Here is a 25,878-nt window from a genome sequence, read left to right as displayed (position 1 = left end):
GAAAACCACTGAGGCTTGTGTGGCACTTGATTTTGGAGGGACAGGGACCCAGGAATAAAACTGGAGGACCGCAAAGGCGACCGTCATTCTAGTCTCTGGTTGTCAGAACTGGGATTTTATTAAACTGGAAACTCTATTAACAATTAGGTCAGACGGGGTCATCAGGGAGAGGTTTTGAGGCTGGGGTGGGAGGTAGCCGGTTTTGGCCCCGGCCACTGTGGACCACGATGTCGTCGTATTCATCCTGGGGGCAGAGGGGGGCAGGCACAGGGGCTCAGCCGGCTGTCCCCTTGCCGGCTATCCAGCTTCCTCCACCCACCCCAGCAACTGGGGCCTTCCTGGAAGCCCAAGTCCCCCCACTCAAATCCCCTGCTCCTAGTTTGCCGACCACCACGTTCAAGGTCACCCATGGTCTTCCGCCGCCCGCCACTGCTCGGGCTCCAGCCCTGCTGCTTCGCCTCGGCCGCTGGGTCTCCCTCCTCTGCACCCCCCGCCTCTACCCAGACTCCTCCACCCCCCAACCTCGTCCCCTGCCCAAGGGAGTGTCTCTGCCACCTGGGTTCCCCAACACAACCTCCTCACTGCTGGCTAAGGTCTTTCCCAGCTGCTGCCAGGGTTGGAATCCCTGCTGCCCGAGGTCGGCTTCCCACCGCCTGAGTTCTCCAACTCTTGCTCGGCGTGGTCACTGCCTGCGCTGTCAGCCACCGCCGCCAACCGCTGCCATTACCGGTCACTCCGCCTGAGTTCTCCCTCTGCTCGAGCCCCGCTCCCCACGTTCTCCCCGCCAGCCCTGTCCAGGTCTCCCCGGACAGCTGCCTGACAGCCCTGGCACCGCTGCCTGAGTTCTCTGATCGCAGCGGCCCGAGGTCGGTCTCACTACGCTGCCTAACTTCTCTTCTCCCCCCTTCCCACCTGCCTGTTCACCCTGACCCCCCAGCTAGGCCGCCCGGTCTTTCCTCCTGACTCACGCCCTCGTCCCCGCTGTCACTGTCGCTACTGCTGCTGCAGGGGCCTGGCCTGTCGTCCTCGTCCTCAGGCTCAGGGGCTCCATGTGCACGGAGAAGGCGGGCGAGGATGGGGTTGGGCCGGAGCGTGGCACTGCCCAGTGGGGTGCGGCCCCCGTACATGCGGGTGGTGGGGTCGGCACCTGCCCTCAGGAGGAGCTCCAGCACGTCGGCGGCTTGGGCCTCCACTGCCAAGTGCAGGGGGCTCCGGCCACACGTGGGCTCCTGCAAGGAGCAGCACAGAGGTCAAGGAGGCCCTGCCCCACTCTGGGGGGCAACCCTCCCTGCCATGCCTTCTCCCGAGGGCAGCTCACCGGTTTGTTGAGGTCTGCTCCAGCCTCCCGGAGCAGCCGGACCATCTCTGCATCTCTGTGGATGACGGCCACGTGAAGCGGGGTATGGCCTGCGGATAGAGTGACTGGTGTCAGACGATGGGCGTGAGGGGCCCGGGCCCCAAATGCCAATAGGGGAGGGCTTCGTGAGGGGACTGAGCTCGGGGTCCAGCTCCTGAATTCCTGGGTAAGGCAAAGAGGCAACTGCACCCCCAATGCCTAAGTCTTGGTGGGTCTGGAACCTGCTGGCAGTGCCAATGCCCGGCTCGCGGACTGTCTGGGGCTTATGGGTGAAGAGCCTGGGGGCTTTGGACAGGAAGCCCGGATCCTGGGACCGGGAGACTGAGTCTCCGGTCTTTATTCCACAAAGGACCTGGACCCCAGATTCCTGGATCCTGAGTAGTTGAAGGGCCTGTGACCTTGGTGGGTGGGCTGGGTCCTGAACACTGGGTCCTGGGTGATCTCAGTCCCTTTGTGGAAGGGGCTTGGTCCAGGTAGTTGGGCTTAGAGGTGGGGGACCTGAGACTCAGATGCCAGGGCCCTGGGTAGATGGGCTCTTTTTTCCCATGTGGCCTGGCTGAGGGCTGCCCCTGAACCCGGTGTCAATCTCTGGGAATCTTGGCCTTGAGTTCCCTTGTCCTGGGTAGACTAGGACCTGTGGTTTTGGTAGGAGAGGGTGAGGTCTGGGGTGAGCTGTGCCTTCCACCTGGGGAACCCGGGCCCAACAATGGGATCTTAGTAGATCTAGGCCTGTGGGTGACAGGTCTGGGTCCCAAGTGGTCTCGGGCCTCCACGTGGTCCAGGTCCTGAATCCCACATGACCGATTCTCAGTAATCTGGGGCCTCAGTGGGAGCCCTTCCCCATGTCTGGGGTCCCTGAAGCCTCAGTGTTATTTCCCAAGGGGCTGGGTCTTGAGTCAGGAGAACCGAGCCCACAGCCCAGTGCTTTCACTCTGCCCAGGAGCCCGGGCCTGCCCAGTGACTGGGAACCCTCACCCTCGTAGTTCTCAGCCTCCAGTTGCAGCTTCCAATCCTCCTCACTCTCTTCATCTTCCTTCTCCGAGTCGGGTTCAGGGTACAAGGCAACAGGCAGGTGGTCGGCTTCAGAGGTGCGGTCAGGGCCCTGAGCGAGGTAGGTGTTGGGGGCTCCCCTGGCGCACCGGGGACGGGGCTGGAGTAGCGCACGAGCGCAGGCATGTGCCCTCATGCGGCAGGCCAGGTGCAGTGCCGTGTGGCCCCCACGCTCTGCCACGTGCAAGCCGGCACCCGCCGCATACAACTTCTCCACTGCGGAGGCCTCCCCCAGGATGGCTGCCAGGTGAAGGGCTGTCTGCAGGAGCAGAGGGCAGGGGTTAGGGGTTGCACTGAGAACCCGGCCCCAAGCCCCGTACCGGCCCTGGGTGGCTCACCTGGCCCAGGTCATTCTGCAGGTCCAGGTACTCAGTGCCAGCCGCGAAGCCTAGGAGGAAATCCAGGAAGGGCTCGTGCTGATGAATCACTGCCAAGTGCAGTGCCCTGAAGACAAAGACAGGGAGCAGAGGACAGAGGTTAAGGACCCCTGGGGCGCCTGGCTGGCACAGTCCATTAGGCGTCCGACTCTTGGTTTCAGCTCAGGTCGTGATCTCAGGATAGTGAGATCGAGCCCCGTGTCAGGCTCTGTGCTCAGCGCAGCGTCTGCTTGAGATTCTCTCTCCCTCTCCTTCTGCACCCCCCCACCACTCGTGCTCTCTCTCTCTGTGTCTCAAATAAATAAATAAATCTTAAAAAAAAAAAAAAAAAGTCAAGTATTCCTGTATTCCTTCATTCAACAAACATAGCAAACAAACACCTACTGTGTGCTAGGCCCCATGACCACAGGAATCTAGGAGGGTCAGGTCAGAGTTAATTCAGCAAATTTGGTGAGTTGGTGTTTATTAAGTAGGACTTCTACTTCCTCCCAAGATGATATAACAGGGACCAGATTCTCCTCCCCTCTGAATCAACCAAAATAAAGCAGACAAACTATAGTATAGGAAACAACAGTTTTCCAGATATTGGTCCTCATGCAATGAACGACAGCAATCCCTGAGAGACAGGGCGCATAGTGAGGTGAGACCTTTGATTGATTGCCACGTTTCCTAGTCTTGAGAGAAGACATGACACAGAGAGGGCGAACCCAGGCAGGGCCCTGGCACATTGCATATGAGGTGAGATGGAGCTGAGTCTGGGGACAGCAAGGCAGGGGGTGTCCCAGGACAGAGAAACCAAGAGACCTAAACAGGGAAAGACCCTAGAGATCTGCAGAGGGGCCTCTCGAGTATTTAGAAGACTGATCAGTACAGGGATGTGAAGAAACTACCCACCCCAGTCTGGGGAAGAAACCATCCAAACAGATTGAGGAAATAGGCCCATTGCTCACAGGGGTCCAGGAATAGTGCCTGTTGCCACCAGTCAGACTAGGAAAAACCCCTAATTCACAGGACATTGGGTAGAAGACTCTGGAAGGTCTTACCTCAATAGTGGGGAATAATAAGCCCTAGAGAGAGCACTGGTCAGGACCCACCTAACAAATCATAAAAGCAAGACCCCAAAGGACCAAACTACTTACAAGCAGTTTAACTGCATCCCAAAACAACACTCAAGAATATTTATAGGAATACACAACTGGCCAGCCTAACAAAGTAAAATTCACAACGTTTGGCATTTAATCAAAGATTATCAGGTAGGCAAACAAGCAGGAAAACAAGATCCGTAATGAGAATACTCAATCAGTTGAAATTGACCCAGAAATGACCCAGATGTTGGAATCAGCAAACACAAACATTAAAAGAGTTCATTATAAGTGAATCTGATACATTCCAAAAGTTAAGTAGAGACATGGATATTAAAGAAAAAGACTCAAAACTCCTAGAGATAAAAACTACAGCATCTGAAATGAAAAATACACTGGATGGAATTAGCAACAGATTAAACAATGCAGAAGAAAAGATTAGCAAACTTGAAGACTGTGCGATAGGAACTATTTAGAATGAAACACAATGAGAATATTTTTCTTTATTTTTAAGTAATCTCTACACCCAATGTGGGGCTTGAACTCACGACCCAGAGATCAAGAGTTGCATGGTCCACTGACTAAGCCAGCCAGGCATCCCCAAAGAGAGTATTTTAAAATGAAAAGAACAGGGGCGCCTGGGTGGCTCAGTCCTTAAGCATCTGCCTTCAGCTCAGGTCATGATCCCAGGGTCCTGGGATCGAGCCCCGCATCGGGCTCCCTGCTCAGTGGGAAGCCTGCTTCTCCCTCTCCCACTCCCCCTGCTTGTATTCCCTCTCTCGCTCTCTGTCAAATAAATACATAAAAAAATCTTTAAAAAAAAAATGAAATGAAAAGAACATCAGAGAGCTATGGGACAACTTCAAGCAGCCTGATAATATTTGAAACTTAAAGTCTCTAAACAAGGGATAGAAAAAATATTTGAAGAAATAATGTCTGGAAAATTTTCCAAATCAGATGAAAACTATAAACTCACAGATCCAAGAAGTTCAGTGACTTCCAAGAACAAGAAATGTTAAGAAAACCATGCCAAGGCCCAACATAAAAATCCTGTTCAAAACCAATGATAAAGACAAAAATCTCAGGGGCGCCTGGGTGGCTCAGTCAGTTAAGTGTCTGACTCTTGGTTTCAGCTCAGGTCATGATCTCAGGATCATGAGATTGAGCCCCGAGTCAGGCTCCTCGCTCAGCATGGAGTCTGCTTGAGATTCTCTGCCCCTCCCCTGCACTTGCTCACTTGCTCTCTCTCTAAAATAAATAAAATCTTTTAAAAAATGGGGCGTCTGGGTGGCTCAGTCGTTAAGCATCTGCCTTCGGCTCAGGTCATGATCCCAGGGTCCTGGGATCGAGCCCCACATTGGGCTCCCTGCTCAGTGGGAAGCCTGCTTCTCCCTCTCCCATTCTCCCTGCTTGTGTTCCCTCTCTCGCTGTGTCTCTCTCTGTCAAATAAATAAATAAAATCTTTAAAAAAATAAAAATAACTAAAAATGTAAAAACCATTCATAGCTTACCGCCATACAAAAGCAGATGGCTGGCTAGATTTTGCCTGGAGACCACAGTTTGCCAACCATTTAAACAACAGAACAAAGAGTTAAAGCTAATAAAGCCAGGGACTCCTGGCTGGCTCAGTCGGTAGAGCGTGTGACTCTTGATCTCAGGGTTGTGAGTTCAAGCCCCATGTTGGGTGTAGAGATTACATAAAAATAATATCTTAAGGGGCGCCTGGGTGGCTCAGTCGGTTAAGTGTCTGACTCTTGATTTCAGCTCAGGTCATGATCTCAGGGTTGTGAGATCACACCCTGCATCGGACTCCACCCTCAGTGGGGAGTCTGCTTGAGATTCTCTCTCCCTCTCCCCCCTGCTAAAATAAATAAAATAAAAATAAATAAAACCTTAAATAAATAAAGCTAATGAGCCAACAAAAGAATACAACGGGACAAAATTTACAGGTTCCAAAAGAAGGTAGAAAAGAAGAAAAGGTAAACAAAGAAGAGGTATTAAGTAGAAAATGAGCAATAAGATGATAAACTTAAGCATGACTCTATCAAGAATTAAATGTAAATGGTCTAAACATTTCAATTAAAAGGCAGAAATTGTCAGACTGAATAAAAAAGCAAAAATCAACTATATATGCTCCCTACAAGTAACACCCTTTAAATATAAGTATTAAAAGATAGGTTAAAAATAAAAGGGTGGGGAAAGATATACCATGCTAACACCAGTTAGTCAAAAGAAAGCAGCAGTGAGTATTTTAATATCAGACTAGACTTTAGAGCAAGGAATATTACCAGGTATAGAGAGGGTAACTTCATAATGATTAAGAGGTCAATTAAGCAAGAGAACATAATAATTCTAAACATTTGTGCCCCTAATAACAGAGCATAGGAGAAATAGACAAATCCACAATGACTGTTGGAGATTTCAATGCCCCCCCAAATAACTGATAGAAAAAGGAGACAGAAATCATCAGCAAGGATATATGGTAAAGCTATAAGCCAATAGGACCTCTACTGACATTTAGAGAACACTACACCTAACAGCAGAATACCCACTCTTTTCAAGTGCACACATAATGTTCGGCACCATAAAATAATTCTCAATAAATTTAAGAGGATTCAAGTCATACAAAGTATGTTCTTGGTCTACGATGGAATTAAATTAAAAATCAATACAAGAAAGACATTTGGAAGACTTTCCAACTATCTGGAAACTAAATAACATATTTCTTTTTTTTTTTTTTATTTCTTTAGGGGCATCTGGGTGGCATTTGGTTGGGCAACCGACTCGTGGTTTCAGCTCAGGTCGTGATCTCAGGGTCATGGGAACAAGCCCTGCATGAGGCTCCGCACAGAGCCTGCTTGGGTTTCTCTCTCCCTCTCCTCTGCCCCTACCCCCACCAAAATAAATAAATAAATCTTAAAATATATATATATTTATTCCTTTATTTTAGAGAGAGAGAGAGCACAAGCAGGAGGGGCAGAGGGAGAGGGAGAGAGAATCCCAAGCAGACTCCACACTGAGCATAGAGCCTAACGGGGGGCTCATCCCAGGACCCCGAGATCACAACCTGAGCAGAAACCAAGAGTCAGACGCTCAACTGACTACGCTGCCCAGTCACCCCTAAATAACATATTTCTAAATAATCCACTGGCCAAAGAAGAAATCAAAAGAGAAACTACAAAGTATCTTGAATTAAATGAACATGAAAACATAGCATATCAGAATTTGTGAGAGGCTGCTAAAGCACTACTATGGGAAATTTACAGCATGAAACATCTATACTAGAAAAGAAAGGTCTCAAAATGATCTCAGCTGCCACTTTAAGAAACTAAAAAAAAAGAACAAATTAAACCCAAAGTAAGCAGAAGAGGGCAATAATGAAAATCAGAACAGAGATCAATGAAATAAAAAGCAAAAAACCAATAAAGAAAATTAATGAAACCTAAGCGGGGGTCTTTGAAAAGATCAGTATTTCCCGAGTGCGTCTTATAGGTCAAGCACTGTTTAGTCACTGTGGATAGAACAGCAAACGCAATGCACAAAAAACCCCAGTGCAATCCCTCATGGGCCCTTACATCTCTTGTTCCTTCTACCCGGAGAGCCCTGCCCCAGATAATCTACGGGTCCCGTTTTGCTGCTTTATTTTTTCCCCAAAGAACTTACTCCCTTCAGACACACCATTTTTCTGCCTTTCTTGTATATTGTTTTTCATTTTTCTTTTTCTTCCTTTCCTTCTCTGCCCTTCTTTCGTTCCTTGTTTCTCCTTTTTTCCCTCCCTCCCTTCCTTCCTGTCAGTCTGTCCTTCTGCCTATATACCTACCCTAGAATGTAAACTCCACAAAGGTGTAAGTTTTTGTTTGTTTTCTTCACTGCTTTATCACAGCACCTAAAAAGGGCCTGGAAGGTGGTAGTGTTCAATAAATATTAAACCCCTATTAATCCCTGCTCGTGGAGCTTACATTTTCTCTTTGAATGTAAGATCTGAAGATCAGTGCTCAGAAGGTGGAATCTTAGAGTCAAGGCCAAGTATTGATTTTGGAAATATAAGTTCAAGGCGCATGAATCAGGAGCTAAGGATCAAAGATCGTATTTGGAGGTAGGAGGTCAGGAGGGGCCTGTCTGAACCACAGCTCTAACAAAAGTCTCAGGACTAGGGTCAGTAAGAGTTTTGGGATCAATGGATAGGGATGTGGAGCTCTATGAACCACGGTTTAAGAAAGGAAGGTCAGAGAAATTAAGGGGTTACGGTCAGAGTTGGATAGGAAATTGGTTTTACTAAAGGTTAGGACTTGGGGGTTACAGATCAGAAAGTCGAGCATCAGAAGTTAGATTTAGGAGTGAAAGGTTAGGAAGCCGGGGTCAGAGACTAATAGGGAATCAGACGTCGGATCCTAGGGCCGGGTCTGGCAGCCTAAGGTTCACTCACGTGTCCCCATCCTCAGTGACGTAGCCGAAGACGAGGGGCGCCCACGACAGCCCCGGGCCCAGCTCGGCGCCCAACCCCGGTCCTCCGGGGGCTGCTGCGTCCGGACCCAGAGAGCCCAGACCGCTGTCGCACCATTCGTCGGCCTCCGCAGCTTTCCCCAAGCACGCGACCCCGGCCATGGCCCCCGAAGCCTCAGGGGCCCCAGCGGCCGCCCGCCTATAGCTAGGCTCTGCCTGAAGCCCTGGCGCTTCCGCCCTGCGGGGAATTCCCCAACACTCCCCCTTGACTCATCCAGTCAGGGTGAGCCAAAGAGTACACGCCCCGCCCACTTACCAGACCATGACCAATCAGAGTATCCAGATGGACTGCGGCTCTCTACCCATTCCCACATTTTCCGGCCGCCCTTCACCAACATGGCTGCCTGCGCGGAGCACTCTGGGACTCGTAGTCCGGCCCTCGCGTGGCTTCCTAACATAAGAGCGGCGCGCGCCGGACGCTGTGCGAAAACCCGTATGCATCCTCGATGACTGCTGGGAGTTGTAGTTCCTTGCCCTATCTCTGCCCCCTCCTGTTTCCGGTGCCGTCACGGGACAGAGCCGTCGGTGACAGCCCCAAGGGCCCCCGCCCCGCGCCCATGGCCGAGCCGGACCGTGAGTCGGGGACCCCGGTGGGAGGGTCGGGCCGCGCCGGGGCCTGGCTGAGGGCTGCAGGCCCCGGGGCCCGAGGAGGGGCACGGTGGGGCTGGAGGTTGGGGCTGCATGGCGGGGAGTGGGATTCGGGGCGGGGGTGGAGGGTCGTTGCTAAGTGATCCATCTTGCTAGGTTGGTGGGTTTCTGGGTCGCGAGCTTTTAAGGGTCCGTTTGCCACGTCCCCCAAGTTCCTAACGATCGCGTGTTTCTCGCACCTTGGTTGCTGAGGACCCTCGTTGCTAAGGACTTAGGTTGCCGCGGACCCGGTTGCTAAGGGTACCTGGTTGTTAGGCGGAACTAGGATGCTAGGGGACCCCTAGTGCCCCTCTCCTATCTCTTCCCTCTAGCTCCTGTGCCCCTCCTAAACATGCCATCCCCGCTGCACCTCCTCTCCTAAACCCGTCTCTACTCAGCATTTTCTTATCTCCTCTCTTCCTTTTCAAATTTCCCTCTGTTAGTAAACCTAACCCTCCCTGCACACACACGCGCGCGCACGCACACACACACTATTTCCTTCCTCACTTCTAAGTCTTCCCCCATGCCCTGTATGCTTTGCTTTCTCCTCCCTCTCCTAAACCTTCCCGCCCCAGCCTCCTTGTCCCTCACTAACCACTTGTTCTGACAGCACTCTCTACTCTAATACGGTCTACTTTTCCCCATCCCCTCCCTTCCTCTACTCCACTTTTACCCCCACCTCCCACCCCAGTGTAATTAGCTTGGTGGGTCTTCTTGCTCCCTGCCCCTCTGCTTTGAAGCCCTTCATTCCCACTTAACCATGCCCCCCACTGTAACCACGTCTGCTCCCCCTCCTCCCCCAGCCTCTGACCCTCTGGAGACCCAGGCAGGGAAGGTGCAGGAGGCTCAGGTGAGATTTGGGGAAGGGTGGAGGGAAGGAGAGAGATGGACTTGTTCCCGCACCCCACACCGGGGGGAGGTGGCAAAGGGGACACAGTTACCCCAGGGCCCTCAGCTCACTGCCCCAGTCCCTTGCCCCAACTCCTGGTTCAGCCTCCTGGGGAATGGTGGATTCTGGGGACTGTCAGAGAAGGGTGTGCAGCCTCAGCTCCAGGCCTGCCCTCCCAAACTTTTCTCTTTCCTTGCTCCCTCCCCCTATCCTTTCTGAACCTCATTTATGCTGGGCCTGGGAGAGACGGGCATCCGATTTGGTCCCTGAACACACAGATCTCACGGACAGGTGACTAGAAATGACCCTCCAGGGTGATTATGAAAGTAGCTCAAGGCAGAGTAAACTCTGTGGGGTCACAGAGACTCCAGCCGGTCCGTTCCCTGGGCGAACCCACAGGCTGGCCTAGGAGTCAGATTGAGGTGCAGACACCTCACAGTAAGTGAAGAGTGACTTAGAATTTTCTTAGGCAGGGTGAGAAATGGCGTTCCATGCAGAGTGCATAGCTTGTGCAAAGACTAGGGGGCACGAAGGGTATGATGTGGTCACTAGCCTGGTGGCTGGGGGTGGTTAGCTAATTATAGCCGAGGTTAGCATTTATTGAGTACTTATTCCAGCTGGGTACTCCGCTCAGTGCTTTATGTACATCATTTCATTTCATCTTCCCAGAATCCCTTGCGGGGGGGCAAGGCCTACTGGGGCCATTTTACAGATGAGGAATCTGAGGCAGAGCTGTTACATAACTTGTCCTCTGGCCCCCCTGCTAGAAGAGCAGGGACCACTTTGCAACCCACGGCACCCTGCAGGTTGCCTTCCAGAAACTTCAGGAAGAGGTAGCCAGGCCGCCTCACAGAGACTCAAAGGCCCCACCAGCACTTCCAGCTCCCCCTTAGGCCAAGTTGCTCCCACATGCTGGGCAGGGCCCTCGAGTCCTCCCACAGAGCCTCACTGTCTGCAGCCCGAAAGACTGCCAGCCCCCCCAGAGACGCGAGATCGCCGTTCAGATGTAGGGCAGCGCAGAAGCTGAGATGAAAGCACCTGACAGATGCACAGCAGGGCCACACTGAGGGGCTGAAAGCTTCCTGTCAGGCCGGGGCTTCTCCCTCGCCCGGCTCCCGGGGCTCAGCCACTGTCACAGAGAAAGGTTTAATGTTAAAAAGGGATCCTCAGTCCCAGAAAAAGAGATTCAAGGATGTAAATTGCAGCATTGTCTGTAACAGGGCGACGCTGGAAACAGCCCAAGTGGCTGTCAGTAGGCGGGTTAAATGAACTATGGCTCATCCTTACAATGCAACACTATGTAGCTTTTTTAAAGGACGAGGTGGATCTATAGTATATTGTTCCGCGGAAGACGGAAGACGTTGTACTATGGCATGACCCATTTCTGGAAAACGAATGAGTTTTATATGCAGAGAAAAAAATCTAGAGTCACTACCGCTGTACTGTGAAGGGTGGTCGTCGTGACCAGGGCGGGTGAGGGAACTGGAGGCAAGTGCCTCAAGTCACACATGGTCTAATGGTCAAAGTTTTTGCAAAGCTTATGGAAAAGCAATTAAAAAATCTAAATGTGTTTGGAAGGGCAGTTCCTGTTCAAAAAGGCTTGAAACCAGGGCAGAGAATGATGGGGGAGTCTGTCATTGGAGGGGTTTTAGGCAGGAGAGTGCGGTAGTCAGAATTGTGTTTCTGTGAGGTCTATTGCAGGGCCCAGCCCTGGTGTAGCACACAGCAAACATCCATTCGTTCAGTGGTGGTTCGTTCTGGAGCTCCTGCCAGGGGCCAGACCCTGTTCTTGGTGCTGGGCGTCCACGGGTAAATACGAAGAATCCCCACCATCTTGGAGCTGATGTCATGGCAGACTCCGTACCTGTTGGTGATCAGATGGTTAGACTGAAGAAGCCCGCAAGAGGGGCTCTTGGAGCGGAGGGCGGGGTGGGCTGACACAGCCAGGCCATCACCCAGAGGGCAGTAGAGTCCATCAGAGGTGGAGGCTGAGGCTGGGAGCTTAGGGAGGAATTCAGGACAGGGCCCCCAGAGGGAGGACAGGCTGGACCAGGTAGAGCCCTGGGGAGGGGACGCATTATGATGGGAGGGTAGGAGAGGGAGACAAAGACTGGGGGACAGAAGCCACACTGAGATGGGGCCTAGGAGGAGGGGCAGGTTTAGGAGAGATGCTAAAGCCCAGTTGGAGATGTGGTGGGAAAGGGAGGCCAGGAGTCACTTAGGAGGAGGCATCCAGGAGGCTGCAGGAACCCCAGATCTGGGGGCTGGGAGGTGGCATTATCAATGGCTAGGCCAAGACCATTGGCACAGATGAGGGAGCAAGCCCAGGAAAGGTGGAGAGAGGAAGTAGAGAGGGCCCAGGACAGAGTCTCGAACCTGCCATCTGGGAGCCTGGCTGAGCGGCGGAGTAGATAATGACGCTAGATAATGACTCGGAGGGGTTGGAAAGGTGGAGTCCGGGGCTTCAGGCAGGAGCGCTGAGGGCCGCAGGGTGAGGACAGAGGCGTTTCCAGTGGCATCATTCACGGGAGTGACTGTGGTGAGGAGGGCAGCAGGCCCACGCCACAGGGGACGGGAGGGGCTGCAAGGCAAGGACACGGGACACCGGGCAATGTCAGCACTTCCCGAGCACTTCCCCCACCGGGTGCTGCGCGGAGCACCTCCCCTAGGTTAACGCGTGTCATCTCAGATAGCCCTCTGATGCGGTGCCACCTCTCTGAGCTCCGTTTCCAAGATGAGGAGCATCAGACTCAGAGCAGCAAAGAACTTACGCTCCTCGGGAGCAGCAGGACCAGGTTTCTAACCCATGCAGCCCATCCCAGAGCCCAAGCACACTGGCCCCCCAGACCACCCCTCTCTTCCTTGAGCCCACCCCCAGCCAGAGCCTTTCCCCCCAGACCCGGGTGCCACCCTCCCCTCTCCTCCCTGCCTAACCCTGCTTCTGGGGCCTGGTCACCCCACCCCCACCCCTTCCAGGACTCAGATTCAGACACTGAGGAAGGAGCTGCAGGCGGAGAAGCCGAGAGTGAGTATCTTCCTTGGGAGTGGGGTTCCGGAGGAGCAGTTTAGGGCAGGGATGTAGTTGCTACCCCTCACCCCCACTGAGGGTGACAGTCAGGGTATGTATATTGGGTGCAATGCAACCTAGAGGTCCCCGGTTGTGGGAGGGTGGGGGATCCCAGGGCTGGCTGGGGCAGGGGCACTCGGGGCCCCAGTGCACCCCAGCTGAACGCCCACCCTGCTGTTCTCGCTCTGCTTTTTGGCCAGTGGACTTCCTGCGGAATTTCTTCTCCCAGACACTGGGCCTGGGCACCCAGAAGGAGCGTCTGCTGGACGACCTGACCCTGGAAGGGGTGACCCGCTACATGCAGAGCGAGCGCTGTGAGTCCCCGCCCTGCCTTGCGCCACTTGCCCAGCTCCTGGCCCCAAGTGACTTCTCAGCCGCCGCCACTTGAACCATCACCCCTTTTGTTTCCAAGTAACAAGAAACCTAGCTGCACCCGGCTTAGGCCAAAAAGGGAGTATTGACCCTGTAACTAAAATCCAGCATTAAGCGTGGCTGGATTCGGAGGCTTCCGTGTTGTCAAGAATCTTAACCCCCTCTGGCGCAGCTTTTCTGTGTTGAGGTGGAAGGGACTCCTGGCAGGACCGAGTGTCAGTTCCACCAGCCTAGTATCTCCTTCCAGGGGTTCAAGCGAAAGGGCAGAGATTGGCCCCAGTTGGGCCAGGTTGGGTCACCCTCCTACCGCAAACCAATCACCGTGTCTCTGATTGGCCAGGCGTGGGTCACACCTCCATTGCTGATTGGCCAGACCTGTTTGACAGACTGAAGGTGACACCAATAGTAATTAGCCCATAGGGTCCTGAGGGGTGCAACACCTGAGTAGAGACGCAAATGCCCGGAAAGGGGCCCGGAAGAGCCGCGTGCCCTGTGACTATTACAGGAAGCGCGTTTCGGGGCGCTATGTAGGTGCCTGTCTACTAGGTCACCATGTCATTTCTGTTTCTTGCTGCAAGTTGAGGTCACCAGAGTCTGAGACACCGGGCCCTCGGCAGTCCTCAACGAGAACAATCGACCCTTTGAGGGCCCTGAACAGCCTTTTGTTGAGAACGTCTTCTCCCGTTTCCCTGTCCTCCAGCTGCTGCCGGCTCCCTGCTCAGGCGTCCAGGCTTGCTGCCCTGAGCCTCCCTCTCCCGGGCCAGGCCGGGCAGCTGTCTGCAGACATCTCCTCCCCAAAGACAGCACAGGCAATGGCCGCAAAGCTCTGGTTGCTTCCGTCCTCCTGCACTTGGGTTTTGGGACGGACAGTTGGCTCATGAGGCTGCCTATGAGGGGCACAGCGAAGAACAACAGTTAACTGAGCCCTCCCCATTTGCCAGGCACTGGGCTAGGCACTGGATAGGTGCAATCTGGACAGAGGAGGAAGCGGAGGCACAGAGAGGTTGTGACTCCATGCAGGGTCACGCATCTGGCAAGAGGCAGTCGGGACTCCTGAATCCAGAGCACATGCTCCCTCCCACGGGGCCCCCGCTGGGTCCAGCTGGGCCCGGTCCGATGGCATCCCCGAGACAAAGCCGAGGGCTTCGTGACCCTTGCTGTCCTCCTTCGCACAGGATACCCCAGAAGTCCCCAGTTCGCAGGCCTCACACTTGTGCCCGACCATCAGCTGACGGGCAGATGCCTGGGGCCCGCGTGGCAGGGCTGCCCGCCAGCAGCTGACAAGGCAGCAGGGCTATTTCTACACAGCCCCGTGTGTTTGTGAAATGATTCGACTCCTACCACACCCTCCCATCCTCTTTTCCAAAAGCCAGGAGAAAACGGGCGAATGAAGTGCTTAGACGCGTACAAATCCTGGGTCTCAAGAAGTACAACTGACTCAAAGAATAATAGCAGACACATAAATAGTGTGTGCTCAGTGCCGGGCACTGATCTGAGCTTTACACGAATGACTTCATTCTCTTGACAGCCCCATGAAGTCAGGACTGTAATTATGCCCATTTTACAGAGCAGGAAGCTGAAGCCCAGGGGGGAGATCTGAATTAAGACCCCCTCCCCCACCCCGCTGGTGAGCAGGAGAGCCAGGATCTGAAGCCCTCTTACCTACCTGCTGTTCACTGGGTGAGGGCCAAGAGGGGCAAATCTTTGGTCTTCCTCTGAAAATGATCAGACTCCGGTGGCTGATGTGTGTTTGATTATAGAGGAAAGGAATATGCTGAAGGAACTTGCTAGAAATAGATGGTCATTCAAGATTGTGTCCAAAAGGTGCGGCATAGCCAGAGATTTCTACAATAACCTGTAGCTCTTCTGGGGGGCACCCCCCTGCTGCCCCCAGCCTTCTCTCTAAGAGCGCATACGTTTTTGTCTAGATCTAGTTAGGAGGGGAAACTTCTCTCCAAGTGGCCGTTTCTCGAATCTGTCCAATTTGGTATAATTTGAAATAGTAAATTCCTTGTCCCCACGCTGACTCTGCCACCAGTTGACTGCATGATCCTTCCTCTGTCTGAGCCTTGGTTTTCTCATCTGTAAAGTGGGGGTGTTAATACACACCCCCACCCGAGATGGGAAGACCATTCATGCATCTGAAATGCCCGCCGTGGGGCCTGGCACTGCAAATGGCGTCGGGGGCTGTGATGGGTGCTGTTATTTTGGGGCTGAGCGCACTGTCATATGATGCAGAAACTCCTCTCCTCCAGGTCGCAGGGTCATCTGTTTGGTGGGAGCTGGGATCTCCACGTGTAAGTGCGTCCCCTCCCCCCAGTAGCCACCGCCATGTTGGGGGACCCCCATCCAGGGACTGGGGGAAGCTGTGTCTGAGCCCTTGATTGGGGGGGATTGATGGAGTATAGATGGGGCCGAGGTCCCTGACCCATTGCTCCCCACCCCACCTCCCCCAGCCGCCGGCATCCCTGACTTCCGCTCCCCATCCACGGGCCTCTACGCCAACCTAGAGAAGTACAATCTTCCCTACCCGGAGGCCATCTTTGAGATTGGCTACTTCAAGGTATGTGCTCCCCAGGCAGGAATGTCTGTAATGGTGAGGAGGGCGCGGGGATCGCCTGACCCCAGCTCTCAGCTCACCAGGGGCATCTGGGTGCCCACCAGCCCTCCGGTTCTCTCTCCCACAGAAACACCCAGAGCCCTTCTTTGCTCTTGCCAAGGAACTCTATCCTGGGCAGTTCAAGGTGAGCTCTTTTTTGCTGGGGGGCGCACAGGAAAGCCTGGGGGACAGCAGGCATGGGAAAGGCTTCCTCTGGGGCCCTTCAGACAAGTGTCACGTGGTCATGAAGTTCCTGGGCTCCGGGCCACCTGGGTCCACCTCCTGGTCCCTCATTTCCTGCTCTTGTGACCTTGAGCCTCCGTTTTCCCATCTGAGAAATGGGGCTAGTGATGATTCCATGAGGTAAACCAGCCAGAGCGCCTGGAACACTTCCCAGCTGGTGGCGACGCGTGGCCCCTGGGCTCTGTCACGACCGGTGTGGTTCTGCTTGCTCCCCTCCAGCCGACCGTCTGTCACTACTTCATCCGCCTGCTGAAGGAGAAGGACCTACTGCTGCGCTGCTACACGCAGGTAGGCGGCCGTGGGCACCGCCCCCCCCGGCCTCAGTTTCCCCTTCTGTAAAGCAGAGGCCAGAACAGCCTCACCCTTCAGGTGTGTGGTGACGTGGCAGGGAGCTCCGCTCAGCGCCATCCCGAGCGCGGGGGCAAGGGACGTCACGTGTGAGGGGCCACCGTTTGCAGCGGAGATTTCCTGTTCTGTTAGGGTTGTCAGCACGTGGCCACCGTGTGACTGGAGCTGACAAAATCAGCACACCGTGACCACTTTCCAACTGGCAGGTGGGGAGTCGTAAGGAAGGGACGTCTTTTTAGAATTTGCACAAAGGCCTCGCGTGTGACACGGGCCATGGCTCAGACGTGTCGGGTGCTGAGCCACGGGCCTTGCCCCGGAGCTCGCCGGCAAGGACAGCTCACATCGTGGGCTTCTGGACTAGCCAGCAAGACGTTTGGGGCATCTCGCACCCCTCACTGTAAAAACTGTTGGCGCCCCTACCTTTGATTTAGGAATGTGTGTTTTATGAACGCGTGTGAATACGTATTGAAATTACGCAGTGTCAGTAACAGCGATATCGTGCTATAAATGATCCCTCGGGCGCTCCTGGGGGCTCAGTCGGTTGAGCGCCCCACTCTTGATTTCGGCTCAGGTCATGGTCTCGGGGTCGTGAGATCGAGCCCCATGTCAGGCTCCTCGCTCAGACTCAAGTCTGTTTGAGACTCTTTCTCTCCCTCTGCCTCTGCCTTTCCCCTCCCTGTGTGCTCGCTCACTCTCTCTCTCTCTCTCTCTCTCTCTCTCCTTCTAAAATAAATAAATAAATCTTGGGTGCCTGGGTGGCTCAGTTGGTTAAGCGACTGCCTTCGGCTCAGGTCATGATCCTGGAGTCCCGGAATCGAGTCCCACATCGGGCTCCCTGCTCAGCAGGGAGTCTGCTTCTCCCTCTGACCCTCCTCCCTCTCGTGCTCTCTCTCATTCTCTCTCTCACAAATTAAAAAAAAAAAAAAAAAAGTTTAAAAATAAAATAAAATAAAATAAAATAAATAAATAAATCTTAAAAAAAAAAATGAGACCTCAGAACGCAAAATTATAAAAGAGAGAATACTTGAAGATAAACGGGCGTTCTAACGTTTTCTTCCTGCCCCTGGCGGTTTGGAGCCTGCCAGCCTGGGAAGCTGCCACCAGGGGGAGGATGAATTTCTTTTAAGTCCAGATTTCTCAAATGGGGGCAGGAGCCCGCTGCCTAGGACTGGCGGTGGTGGCCTGAGAAAGGACAGCCTCCTCCTTCCGGGACGAGCCCCCGCTCAGGATAAACCGGACCTTTCTTCCCAGAGTCCGTTTTATCCACGGGACGTGGCTCAGACATGACACACACAGCTCACTCCAAGCCAAGGGCTCCCTTGTGCGTGATTTCATGAAATCCGCACTGCGGCCCCGTGTCATCATCTTCTGTCACAAGTGCTTACTGAGTGCCGAGCCCGCGGCAGGCCCTGCTGGCGGCGACATCCCTGCCCCCCTAGAGCTGACAGTCTGCTGTGGGGAGAGGGACAGTGGACAGGACGGGTAGGAAGCACAGTTAGGGTGTCACGAGGTCTGTGGAGCATGATTAAGCCGGAAAGGGAATTAGAAGTGTTGGGGCGGGGGGGGGATGCTGTTGTCAACCGGTCTCAGGGAAGGCCTCACTGAGAAGCGTGCATTTAGACAAAGGCCTCTAGGAGGGGACGGAGGGAGCCACGGGATCATCTAGGGAGAGAGTGGGTTCCAGGCAAAGGGAACAGCCGGGGCAAAGGTCCTGAGGTGAGACTGTATTTGGCACGTTCGAGAAGCTGCATCCGAGTGAGCAGAGAGAACAGCAGGAGAGAACGGAGGAGGCGAGCTCAGGGATGGGACGGGGACTGACCATGCGGGATCTTGGGGCCACAGCAAGGGCTGAGTGAGAGGGAGCCACGGGAGGGCTCTGAGCAGGGTGGGATGTGACCTGACCCAGGGGTCCCTCTGACTGCATGTCGGGGACGACTCGGGGGTGCAGAGACCAAGGAGGAGGCTGCCGTGACGGTCGGAGCAGAGGAGGATGGAGGCTGGCCCAGGGCGGGGGCCGCTGAGGGGAGAAGCGTGCGGGTTCCGAATCTGCTTGGAAGGTAGAGCGGGCAGGGCCGCTTCTCTGTGAAAGCAGAGTCCGTTCTGGGGCCCGTGGGAAAGGTGCAGTCGTGTGTCCCCGACTGGCAACAGGGAATGCATGGCTTTAACTGCACAGACCTCAGCAAAACGGCCGATTACAGAAAACAGACAAACGTGGAAAAAAAAAAAATGTTCCACTCTCGTGTTTCAGGAGACCGCTTTGTTTTGTTTTCTTCAAACTTGTCACCCTCTCCATCAACCTCAGCCACTTTTTGAGTCACTGACCCAGTTTTCTGGAACACACTGTCTTCGCCCCTTTCCGGATTGTGATGATGTTGCACTTCTGGAGCTATGTATGATCGCTATTTTTATCTCCAGATATAAGTCTCCATTCAAACATGAGAACAGTTGTCCTGTTCACTCAAGCCCCTGCGATCTCCGCAGCAGAGTAGCTTTTAAATATATTCATTGCATTTACCCTACACGTAAGGCTTGTGCTTGGCTTTCTCTCACTTAACTTCCTGTGTGGAAGACCCTTCCGTATCTTCACCCACATAGCAGCTTCCTGCCCTTCCTTCCTTCCTTCCTTCCTTCCTTCCTTCCTTCCTTCCTTCGTCCTTCCTTTAAGATTTTATTTTTAAGTAATCTCTCCATCCAACGCGAGGGCCTCAAACTCCCAGCCTCGAGCTCAAGCTCTGCTCTACCAGGTGAACCAGCCAGGGACCCCCAACTTCATGCTTTTTCAAAACTGCTGTTGCCTTTGTGTCCATCAGGGGGACACAGTGTTCCGAAACAAAAAAGGAGCCAAGGTTTAAAAAGCAAGAGAGTTCAGTTGAAAATCCAGACTTCAGTCTCCTCCTGCAGATTGAGAAGAGCTGGCTGCCCCCGGGGGAGCACTGGGCTGGAGCTGGGAGGCCACTGCCCATCCTCACCGTGCCCTGCTTGCCACCACACACCCAGGCTACATGTCACTCGCCGCATACCATCATGCGTTCATCACCACCTGGCCTTTGGGAGAGGGCGTCCTGGGGCCGTACTCCCCAGCCCTCAGCTTCCCTCCCTAGGGGCCACTGCTGTTGTTGGCTTCTCCTATCACCGTTATTTTTTTTTTTTAAGATCTTATTTATTTATTAGACAGAGAGCACACAAGCAGGGGAAGCGGCAGAGAGAGAGGGAGAGGCAGGGTCCCCGCGGAGCAGGGAGCCCGATGAGGGGCTCGATCCCAGGACCCTGGGATCATGACCTGAGCCGAAGGCAGACGCTTAACCGATGAGCCACTCAGGCGTCCCTTGTATCACCTTTAAAAACATTCTATACACAGGCAAACAAATACACACCTTCATATATAGTTTTCCCACAGCCTTTGTTCTCCTGTGCCTTTTAACCTCTTGGAGGGATCATTTCCATATCAGGACATACAGGACAGCCTCATTCGTTTCTCGTTGGTGGTTTCTCTATCAGAAGTGGCCTCAGAACAACAGAGGCAGCTCAGTAGTTTTTTTTACATGCTGTTTAATTATTTGCACGCACACTGCTTGCTTCCTCACGTGTGAGGGGGCTGTAGACTGAGTCAAGTAACAAAGGCAAAGCTAATGCGGGGGGAGGGGAAAAGCTGCAGAGAGAGTCTGGGAACAGTGGCTCTTGTCTGCACGTTTGGGGAACAAGCTGATTGCTGGCAGGGAGCAAAGAGAGCGGTTGGGGCCATCTGCCCTTGAAAGAGAACCCTTTCGGTTGTGCATGGAGTCTCAGGGAGGCCGTGCCGGGTCAGCTGTGGGCTGCACGTGACCGGCCGCCTTGGGGTGGCATCTGCCCGCATGCTGGGGGCTCCGTCAGCACCTGCCTCCGCAGCATTCCTCACGGGCAAACAAAAGCTGCTCCCAGGGGCACTGCATGCTTTAAGAAAAATGAGAGAGCACATATGTCTATGTGGAAGGGAAGAATAGTCTTGCTGGTTTAATGAGGAATATATTCGTGTCTTAAAAGAATGCCAGTTAATGTGCCGTCTGTGAAACAGACCACAGTAAGAAACCCGACTGCTGATTAGGAAAACAGTGATTAAAACCAAATAAACCCTCCTGATTCACTTATTTCTGTTACTGCTCAGCCAGGGCTGCCACAGACAGCTGTGCAGGTTGGGTACTGTACAAGGATGCCACATCTGAGGGCGCTCTATTTCCAACACAGCCACTGTAGGCTTGTCCATCAATGCCAACAAATTTCTGGCAGGTGCCACAAACGTCGTGTGGTCCCAACAAAAAACAAATTTCCTGAAAAATGGAAACAAAGTGGCCTGACTATGCAGAAACACTCCATCTGGGCTGATGGTGGCAGTGGGTCTGGGCTCACAGACGTATGAGTTTGGGCTCCACCTTTAACCATCTGTGACTTTCACCCTTCGGTGACCCCCTGACAATGAGCAGACGAGTTTACAGAGCACATCCTGCCCCTTGCTTCTCCCTGCCTTCCTTCTCCCTCTCTCCCATTTGCTTCTCTTCGCAGCGCCGTGCTCTGCCTTCTGCCGCTGGGAGCGGGGGAGGGGGGGTGTCTCACTCTCGAGCCTCTTCCCTCCGTCTCTCCCTCCAGAACATAGACACGCTAGAGCGAGTGGCGGGGCTGGAGCCTGAGGACCTGGTGGAGGCCCACGGCACCTTCTACACCTCGCACTGCATCAGCCCCCTCTGCCGACGGGAGTACTCGCTCAGCTGGATGAAAGGTGAGGCGCTGGACGTCATCCTCGAGGGCAGGCCTCCTGCCCTCTGTCTGCTCCTCGGGGGCTCCAGGCGGTGGGCACCCGTTCCGTCCTGCTCCGTGGCTCCTTTCAGCAGCTGATGGCAGCCCCCGGAGATGAGGCGGCCTCGGGCTTTCGTTGCTCCCAACACCACCTCACAGCCGGGTTATGATGGAAGCGAGCTCCATGCCCAGGGCAGCCACGCAGAGACGTGTGTTGGCCTAGAAGCTACCAGATGGGCACACGGTCTGTTCTGTGCGGTCACGAGGCCCCCAGCTCTCTGTCACACGAGGGCTCTGACCTTACCTTACACGAGGGTCCTGTGAGGGCAGACGCAACGACATTCGAATCCAGATTGGCGCTGTCCCAGATGGGGGCCACCGCCGCGTGTGGCTCTCGGCCACTCACAGATGTGACCAACGGTACCAAGGATCTGAATTTGGAATTTTACATCAGTTTTAGTAATTTCAGTGTTAAAAGCCACACGGTGGCTGTGACCACCATATTGGACGGGACCGAGCTAGTGGCACAGGGTCCGATGGCCCGTGAGTTACACTCCACGGAATGTGAACCTGGACACGGGCCTGCTAGGGACGAGGGCTGGCGGCTGTCCCTAGGGGTGCAGACAACAGGGCTTGTTGAAGTCAGCGTCACGGAAGGGCAGAGTGTCCAGAACAGGGGGGAAAAAAAGTCAGCCAGTCCACATTTCTCGAATGCCAGTGAGAATCTTGTCTGACATCCATTGTGCTGCCCAGAAGCCCCGCATTTCACCCCTGGCAAGCCACTGCTCACATTCTTTATGCTGACTTCACAAAGCCTCTGGTGTCCGTGTGAGACAGGGACAGCTGTGGCATTTGCGGTGGGGCCCCTGGAGGGTGGCCTTTCTGCCTGGACGCCGGCTGACAGCCGCTGGGGCGAGGCTTCCAGAATAGCTCGAGTGTGCGCAGCTGCGGGGAATGGACAACGAACACCACCCCGTTACGTGCCCCTGACGGCAGTAGCGCGTGCAGCCCCCACAAAATCCTAAACACTGTCAGTGCCGAAATGTTTCCAGTTACATTACAGACATCACAACGGGGCTCTGTAAATGTTTGTTGAAGGAATGAATGAAGAGCTGAACAAACAAGCTAGGATTCTGTGGGGTTGGTTGCAAGTGACAGAATGCTTTTCAAGCTTCCTTAATCAATAAGCGATAAGGAGCATGATTATCATAAGGATGGGGTGTGTGTGGGGGGGGGGGAGGTGTCTGTCCCAGAACCCAAGGATGGGAAGCAGCTGGGCCTAAGGATGTATCCCCATCCCAGGATCGTCTGCAGATTCTTCCCTCTCTCTGTCACCAGGCCTGGGACTCACCAGGCCTCTCACCCAGGATAAGGTGACCCACTAGGAGAGCTTTTTTTTTTTTTTTTTAAGATTTATTTATTTATTTATTTGACAGAGAGAGACACGGGGAGAGAGGGAACACAAGCAGGGGGAGTGGGAGAGGGAGAAGCAGGCCTCCTGCCAAACAGGGAGCCCAGTGTGGGGCTTGATCCCAGGACCCTGGGATCATGACGCGAGCTGAAGGCAGACGCTTAACGACTGAGTCACCCAGGTGCCCCTCCACTAGGAGAGCTTTATTGCCCAGGTCAGGGGTTGGTGGGATCCAGTTACCCCTGTAAAGGGCAAACATCTGCTCATCGTCTGTTCTGGTGTTTATTCTTTAAGTCCATAGCTGTAGCCTGGTGCTCGGAGCCCCCCTGGAATCCTGGAGGGTGGGAGGAGGTGGGGGGGGGACAGCTCTCTGAGAAGGGTGAGCAGGGCAAACACCCCAGGAGGCTCCCCAGTGACTGAGGTGTGTTTGTGGACAATGAAGGCTGGCTGCAGCCCCAGACCCCAGCCCAGAGTCACTTACCTCCTTCTCTCCCTTCCCCTTCTCCACGCCCAGAGAAGATCTTCTCCGAGGTGACTCCCAAGTGTGAGAAATGTCACAGCGTGGTGAAGCCTGGTGAGCCTCGGGGCCAGGGACCAACCCAGATAGATTTGGGCTGGGACCCCCACCCCTCCACGAGCCCCTTCCCAAGAAGGCCACACGCCCATCCACCCCACCTCGGGCCACCCTCCCTCCCTGACCAGTGCCCCGGATCTGTCCCCACTGCTCCACAGCTCCTATCCCAGCCCTTGGGTCTGCCTTCTGCTCCTGCCCGCTCTCTCTCTCTCTGTGTGTGACCCTGACTCTGCCTCCCATTTCACCTTCTCTTCCTGTCTCTGTGTCTGTCTGTCCCTCTGCCTCAGACATCGTGTTCTTCGGTGAGAACCTCCCAGCGAGGTTCTTCTCCTGCATGCAGTCAGTAAGTGGCCTGTGCTCCCCGACGTGGGGGCAGCCAGGGCCAGGCCCTGGGGCAGGTGGCTTCCCCAACTAGCTGCAGATGGGGGGTGGGGGGAGGCAGCCCAGCCCCTGCCGAGCCTCCAGAGCTCTCACTGGCCGCCCTCCCTTCATAGGACTTCCTGAAGGTGGATCTCCTCATCATCATGGGTACCTCCCTGCAGGTGCAGCCCTTTGCATCCCTCATCAGCAAGTAGGTTGGGGGTTGGGACTGGGGGGGGCTGCTGGGGACTGGGGGAGCCAGGACAGGTCCTCACCACTGAGCTCGCCATCCCCCAGGGCACCCCTCTCTACCCCGCGCCTGCTCATCAACAAGGAGAAGACTGGGCAGGTGAGTTGGCTTTTATTTGAGGCCCCCTCTGATTTTCCCTCCTCCTCCTCCTCACATGGGACCCACATTCCCTTTCACTGGCTTCCTGGGAAACTGGGACCCCCAGCTCAGAACCAGGAGTTCTAGAATCCAGAGAGGGCAGATTCCAGGTCACCTAGACTCTGATTCTACAGGCCTCTGGGTCACTCGGGACCCTTCTGAGCAAGGGATAGAACCCCAACTCGAAGCGACTGAAGCCAGGACAGGAATGCTTAGCTTTGTGCAAGTGAAGAGTCGGGGCAAGCCGGACCCAGGGCCCACAGCCCAGCATTGGGACGTGCCCACTCCCACTTTCGGCTCTTTTCCTGAGGTGGCCTCGCTCCCTCATCCCTGAGCAGGGATGGTTCCTCGAACAGGCCAAACATGCCATGTGCCAGGCGCTGTTCTAAGCACTTTCTTTTTTTTTTTAATTTGTTTTATTTTATTTTGTATTTTTTTTATTTTCAGTAGGCTCCACGCCCAACATGGGGCTTGAACTCATGACCCTGAGATCAAGAGTCGCATGCTCCACCTACTGAGCCGCCCAGGTGCCCCCTGTGCACTTTCTAAGTATTCACCCACTGACAGTACAATGCTAGGAGCGGTTTGGTGATAGCCCCCACTCTACAGATAAGGAAACTGAGGTTCAGGGAGGCCAGGTCACTTGAGCGAAGTCACAGAGCAGGGAACGCACCCCACCCCATCGGGCTCCAGGGTCTGTGTTCTGAGCTTCCCCCTCCCCCACAGACTGACCCTTTCCTGGGGATGATGATGGGCCTCGGAGGAGGCATGGACTTCGACTCCAAGAAGGCCTACAGGTCAGTCCTGGGCCTGCGAGGGTCACAGCCGAGGTGGGAGGGAGGGCGGGAAGGCACTCGGACCGAGCAGAGCGGGAAGGGGCCTGGGACAAGCCTGGGAGCTCTGACTCTCCCACCCACAGGGACGTGGCCTGGCTGGGTGACTGTGACCAGGGCTGCCTGGCCCTTGCCGACCTCCTCGGATGGAAGGTAAGAAGTCTGGGCCGCTTCGGCCCACCCTGAGCCCTGTCCCTAGACCCCTGCCCCACAGGTCCTCTGACCCCATGATGCATGGTGACCTCTGACCTCTGTGAACTTTGCCCCCTGCAGAAGGAGCTGGAGGACCTCGTCCAGAAGGAGCATGCCAGCATTGATGCCCAGGCAGGGTCGGGGAGCCCCAACCCCAACACTTCGGCTTCCCCCGGGAAGTCTCCACCTCCTGCCAAGGAGGAGGCCAGGACCATGGAGGGGGAGCAGGGCCAGTGACAGCTGCACCTCCCGGGACAGCAGAGCTGCCACCAGCCCTGGCCCCCTCTAACTTGCAGCTCTGTCTGGGGAGCTCAGAATGTTGCCCCAGTCTCTCAACCACCCCCTCTCAAAACTGGGGTCCCAGCCCCCTGACCCTGGCAAATCTCTAACAGCACCCAGGGGCCGAGGCCTGGGCAGCTCAGCTGTAACAGCCCACAGTCTCTAACCACCCGCGGGGATGCGGGCCAACCTCCCCTAATCTCTAACTGCTCCCAGGGCCAGGGCTGCCTCTAAACTCCTAACTGTTCTGGACAGGGGCCCCAGGGCTCCCCAGGGCTCCCCATGCCCTCTACCGCTCCTAGGGACCTGTGGCCAAGTCGGCCAAGTCTAACGTACCCTGGGTGGAGTGTGGGCCCTCCAGACATAACACCCTCTGGGGGGAGCTGAGCCTGAAGGCCTCCCCAGTCTGTGTCTCCCACTCCCAAAGTGGGTGCTGGACCCCTTCCCTTTGGGACCCACTTCCCCTGCCGGGAGGGGCAGATAATGTTGCTTATTGGAGACAAATTAAAAACAAAAAAAACTAACGATCAGCTCTCCGGCCTCCCTGTTCCTTTCTGTGA

At 54.6% G+C, this 25,878-nt stretch overlaps 2 protein-coding genes across 3 annotated transcripts; one reads left to right on the top strand and one right to left on the bottom strand.

The window, feature by feature from the left end:
* Positions 1-84: 84 nt before the first annotated feature.
* Positions 85-8,528, bottom strand: NFKBIB (NFKB inhibitor beta). Its single transcript, XM_032390599.1, has 6 exons — positions 8,293-8,528; positions 2,746-2,851; positions 2,333-2,666; positions 1,319-1,407; positions 969-1,229; positions 85-244 (listed from the first exon to the last, which is right to left on the bottom strand). Exons 1-6 carry the CDS (start codon positions 8,469-8,471, stop codon positions 149-151), a joined length of 1,065 nt encoding a protein of 354 aa, XP_032246490.1. The 5' UTR covers positions 8,472-8,528; the 3' UTR covers positions 85-148.
* Positions 8,529-8,841: 313 nt separating this feature from the next.
* Positions 8,842-25,848, top strand: SIRT2 (sirtuin 2). 2 transcript variants are annotated; one of them, XM_032390548.1, is made up of 16 exons: positions 8,842-8,942; positions 9,800-9,846; positions 12,862-12,910; positions 13,153-13,266; positions 15,580-15,621; positions 15,781-15,887; positions 16,012-16,068; positions 16,386-16,454; positions 21,135-21,264; positions 23,207-23,266; positions 23,554-23,609; positions 23,761-23,837; positions 23,924-23,975; positions 24,741-24,811; positions 24,934-25,000; positions 25,121-25,848. In XM_032390548.1, the coding sequence occupies exons 1-16, from the start codon at positions 8,927-8,929 to the stop codon at positions 25,274-25,276; spliced, it is 1,170 nt and encodes a 389-aa protein (XP_032246439.1). In that variant the 5' UTR covers positions 8,842-8,926; the 3' UTR covers positions 25,277-25,848. The 2 variants fall into 2 exon arrangements, with proteins under 2 accessions (XP_032246439.1, XP_032246440.1); XM_032390549.1 differs by lacking the exons at positions 8,842-8,942; positions 9,800-9,846 and adding an exon at positions 12,575-12,680.
* Positions 25,849-25,878: the final 30 nt, after the last annotated feature.

The sequence above is a fragment of the Phoca vitulina genome, unplaced genomic scaffold (genome assembly GCF_004348235.1).
Source record: "Phoca vitulina isolate PV1807 unplaced genomic scaffold, GSC_HSeal_1.0 scaffold58, whole genome shotgun sequence".
Taxonomy (NCBI): Eukaryota; Metazoa; Chordata; class Mammalia; order Carnivora; family Phocidae; genus Phoca; species Phoca vitulina.
The sequence above is the reverse complement of the archived record's forward strand: the minus strand, read 5'-3'. Positions and strand labels throughout refer to the sequence as shown.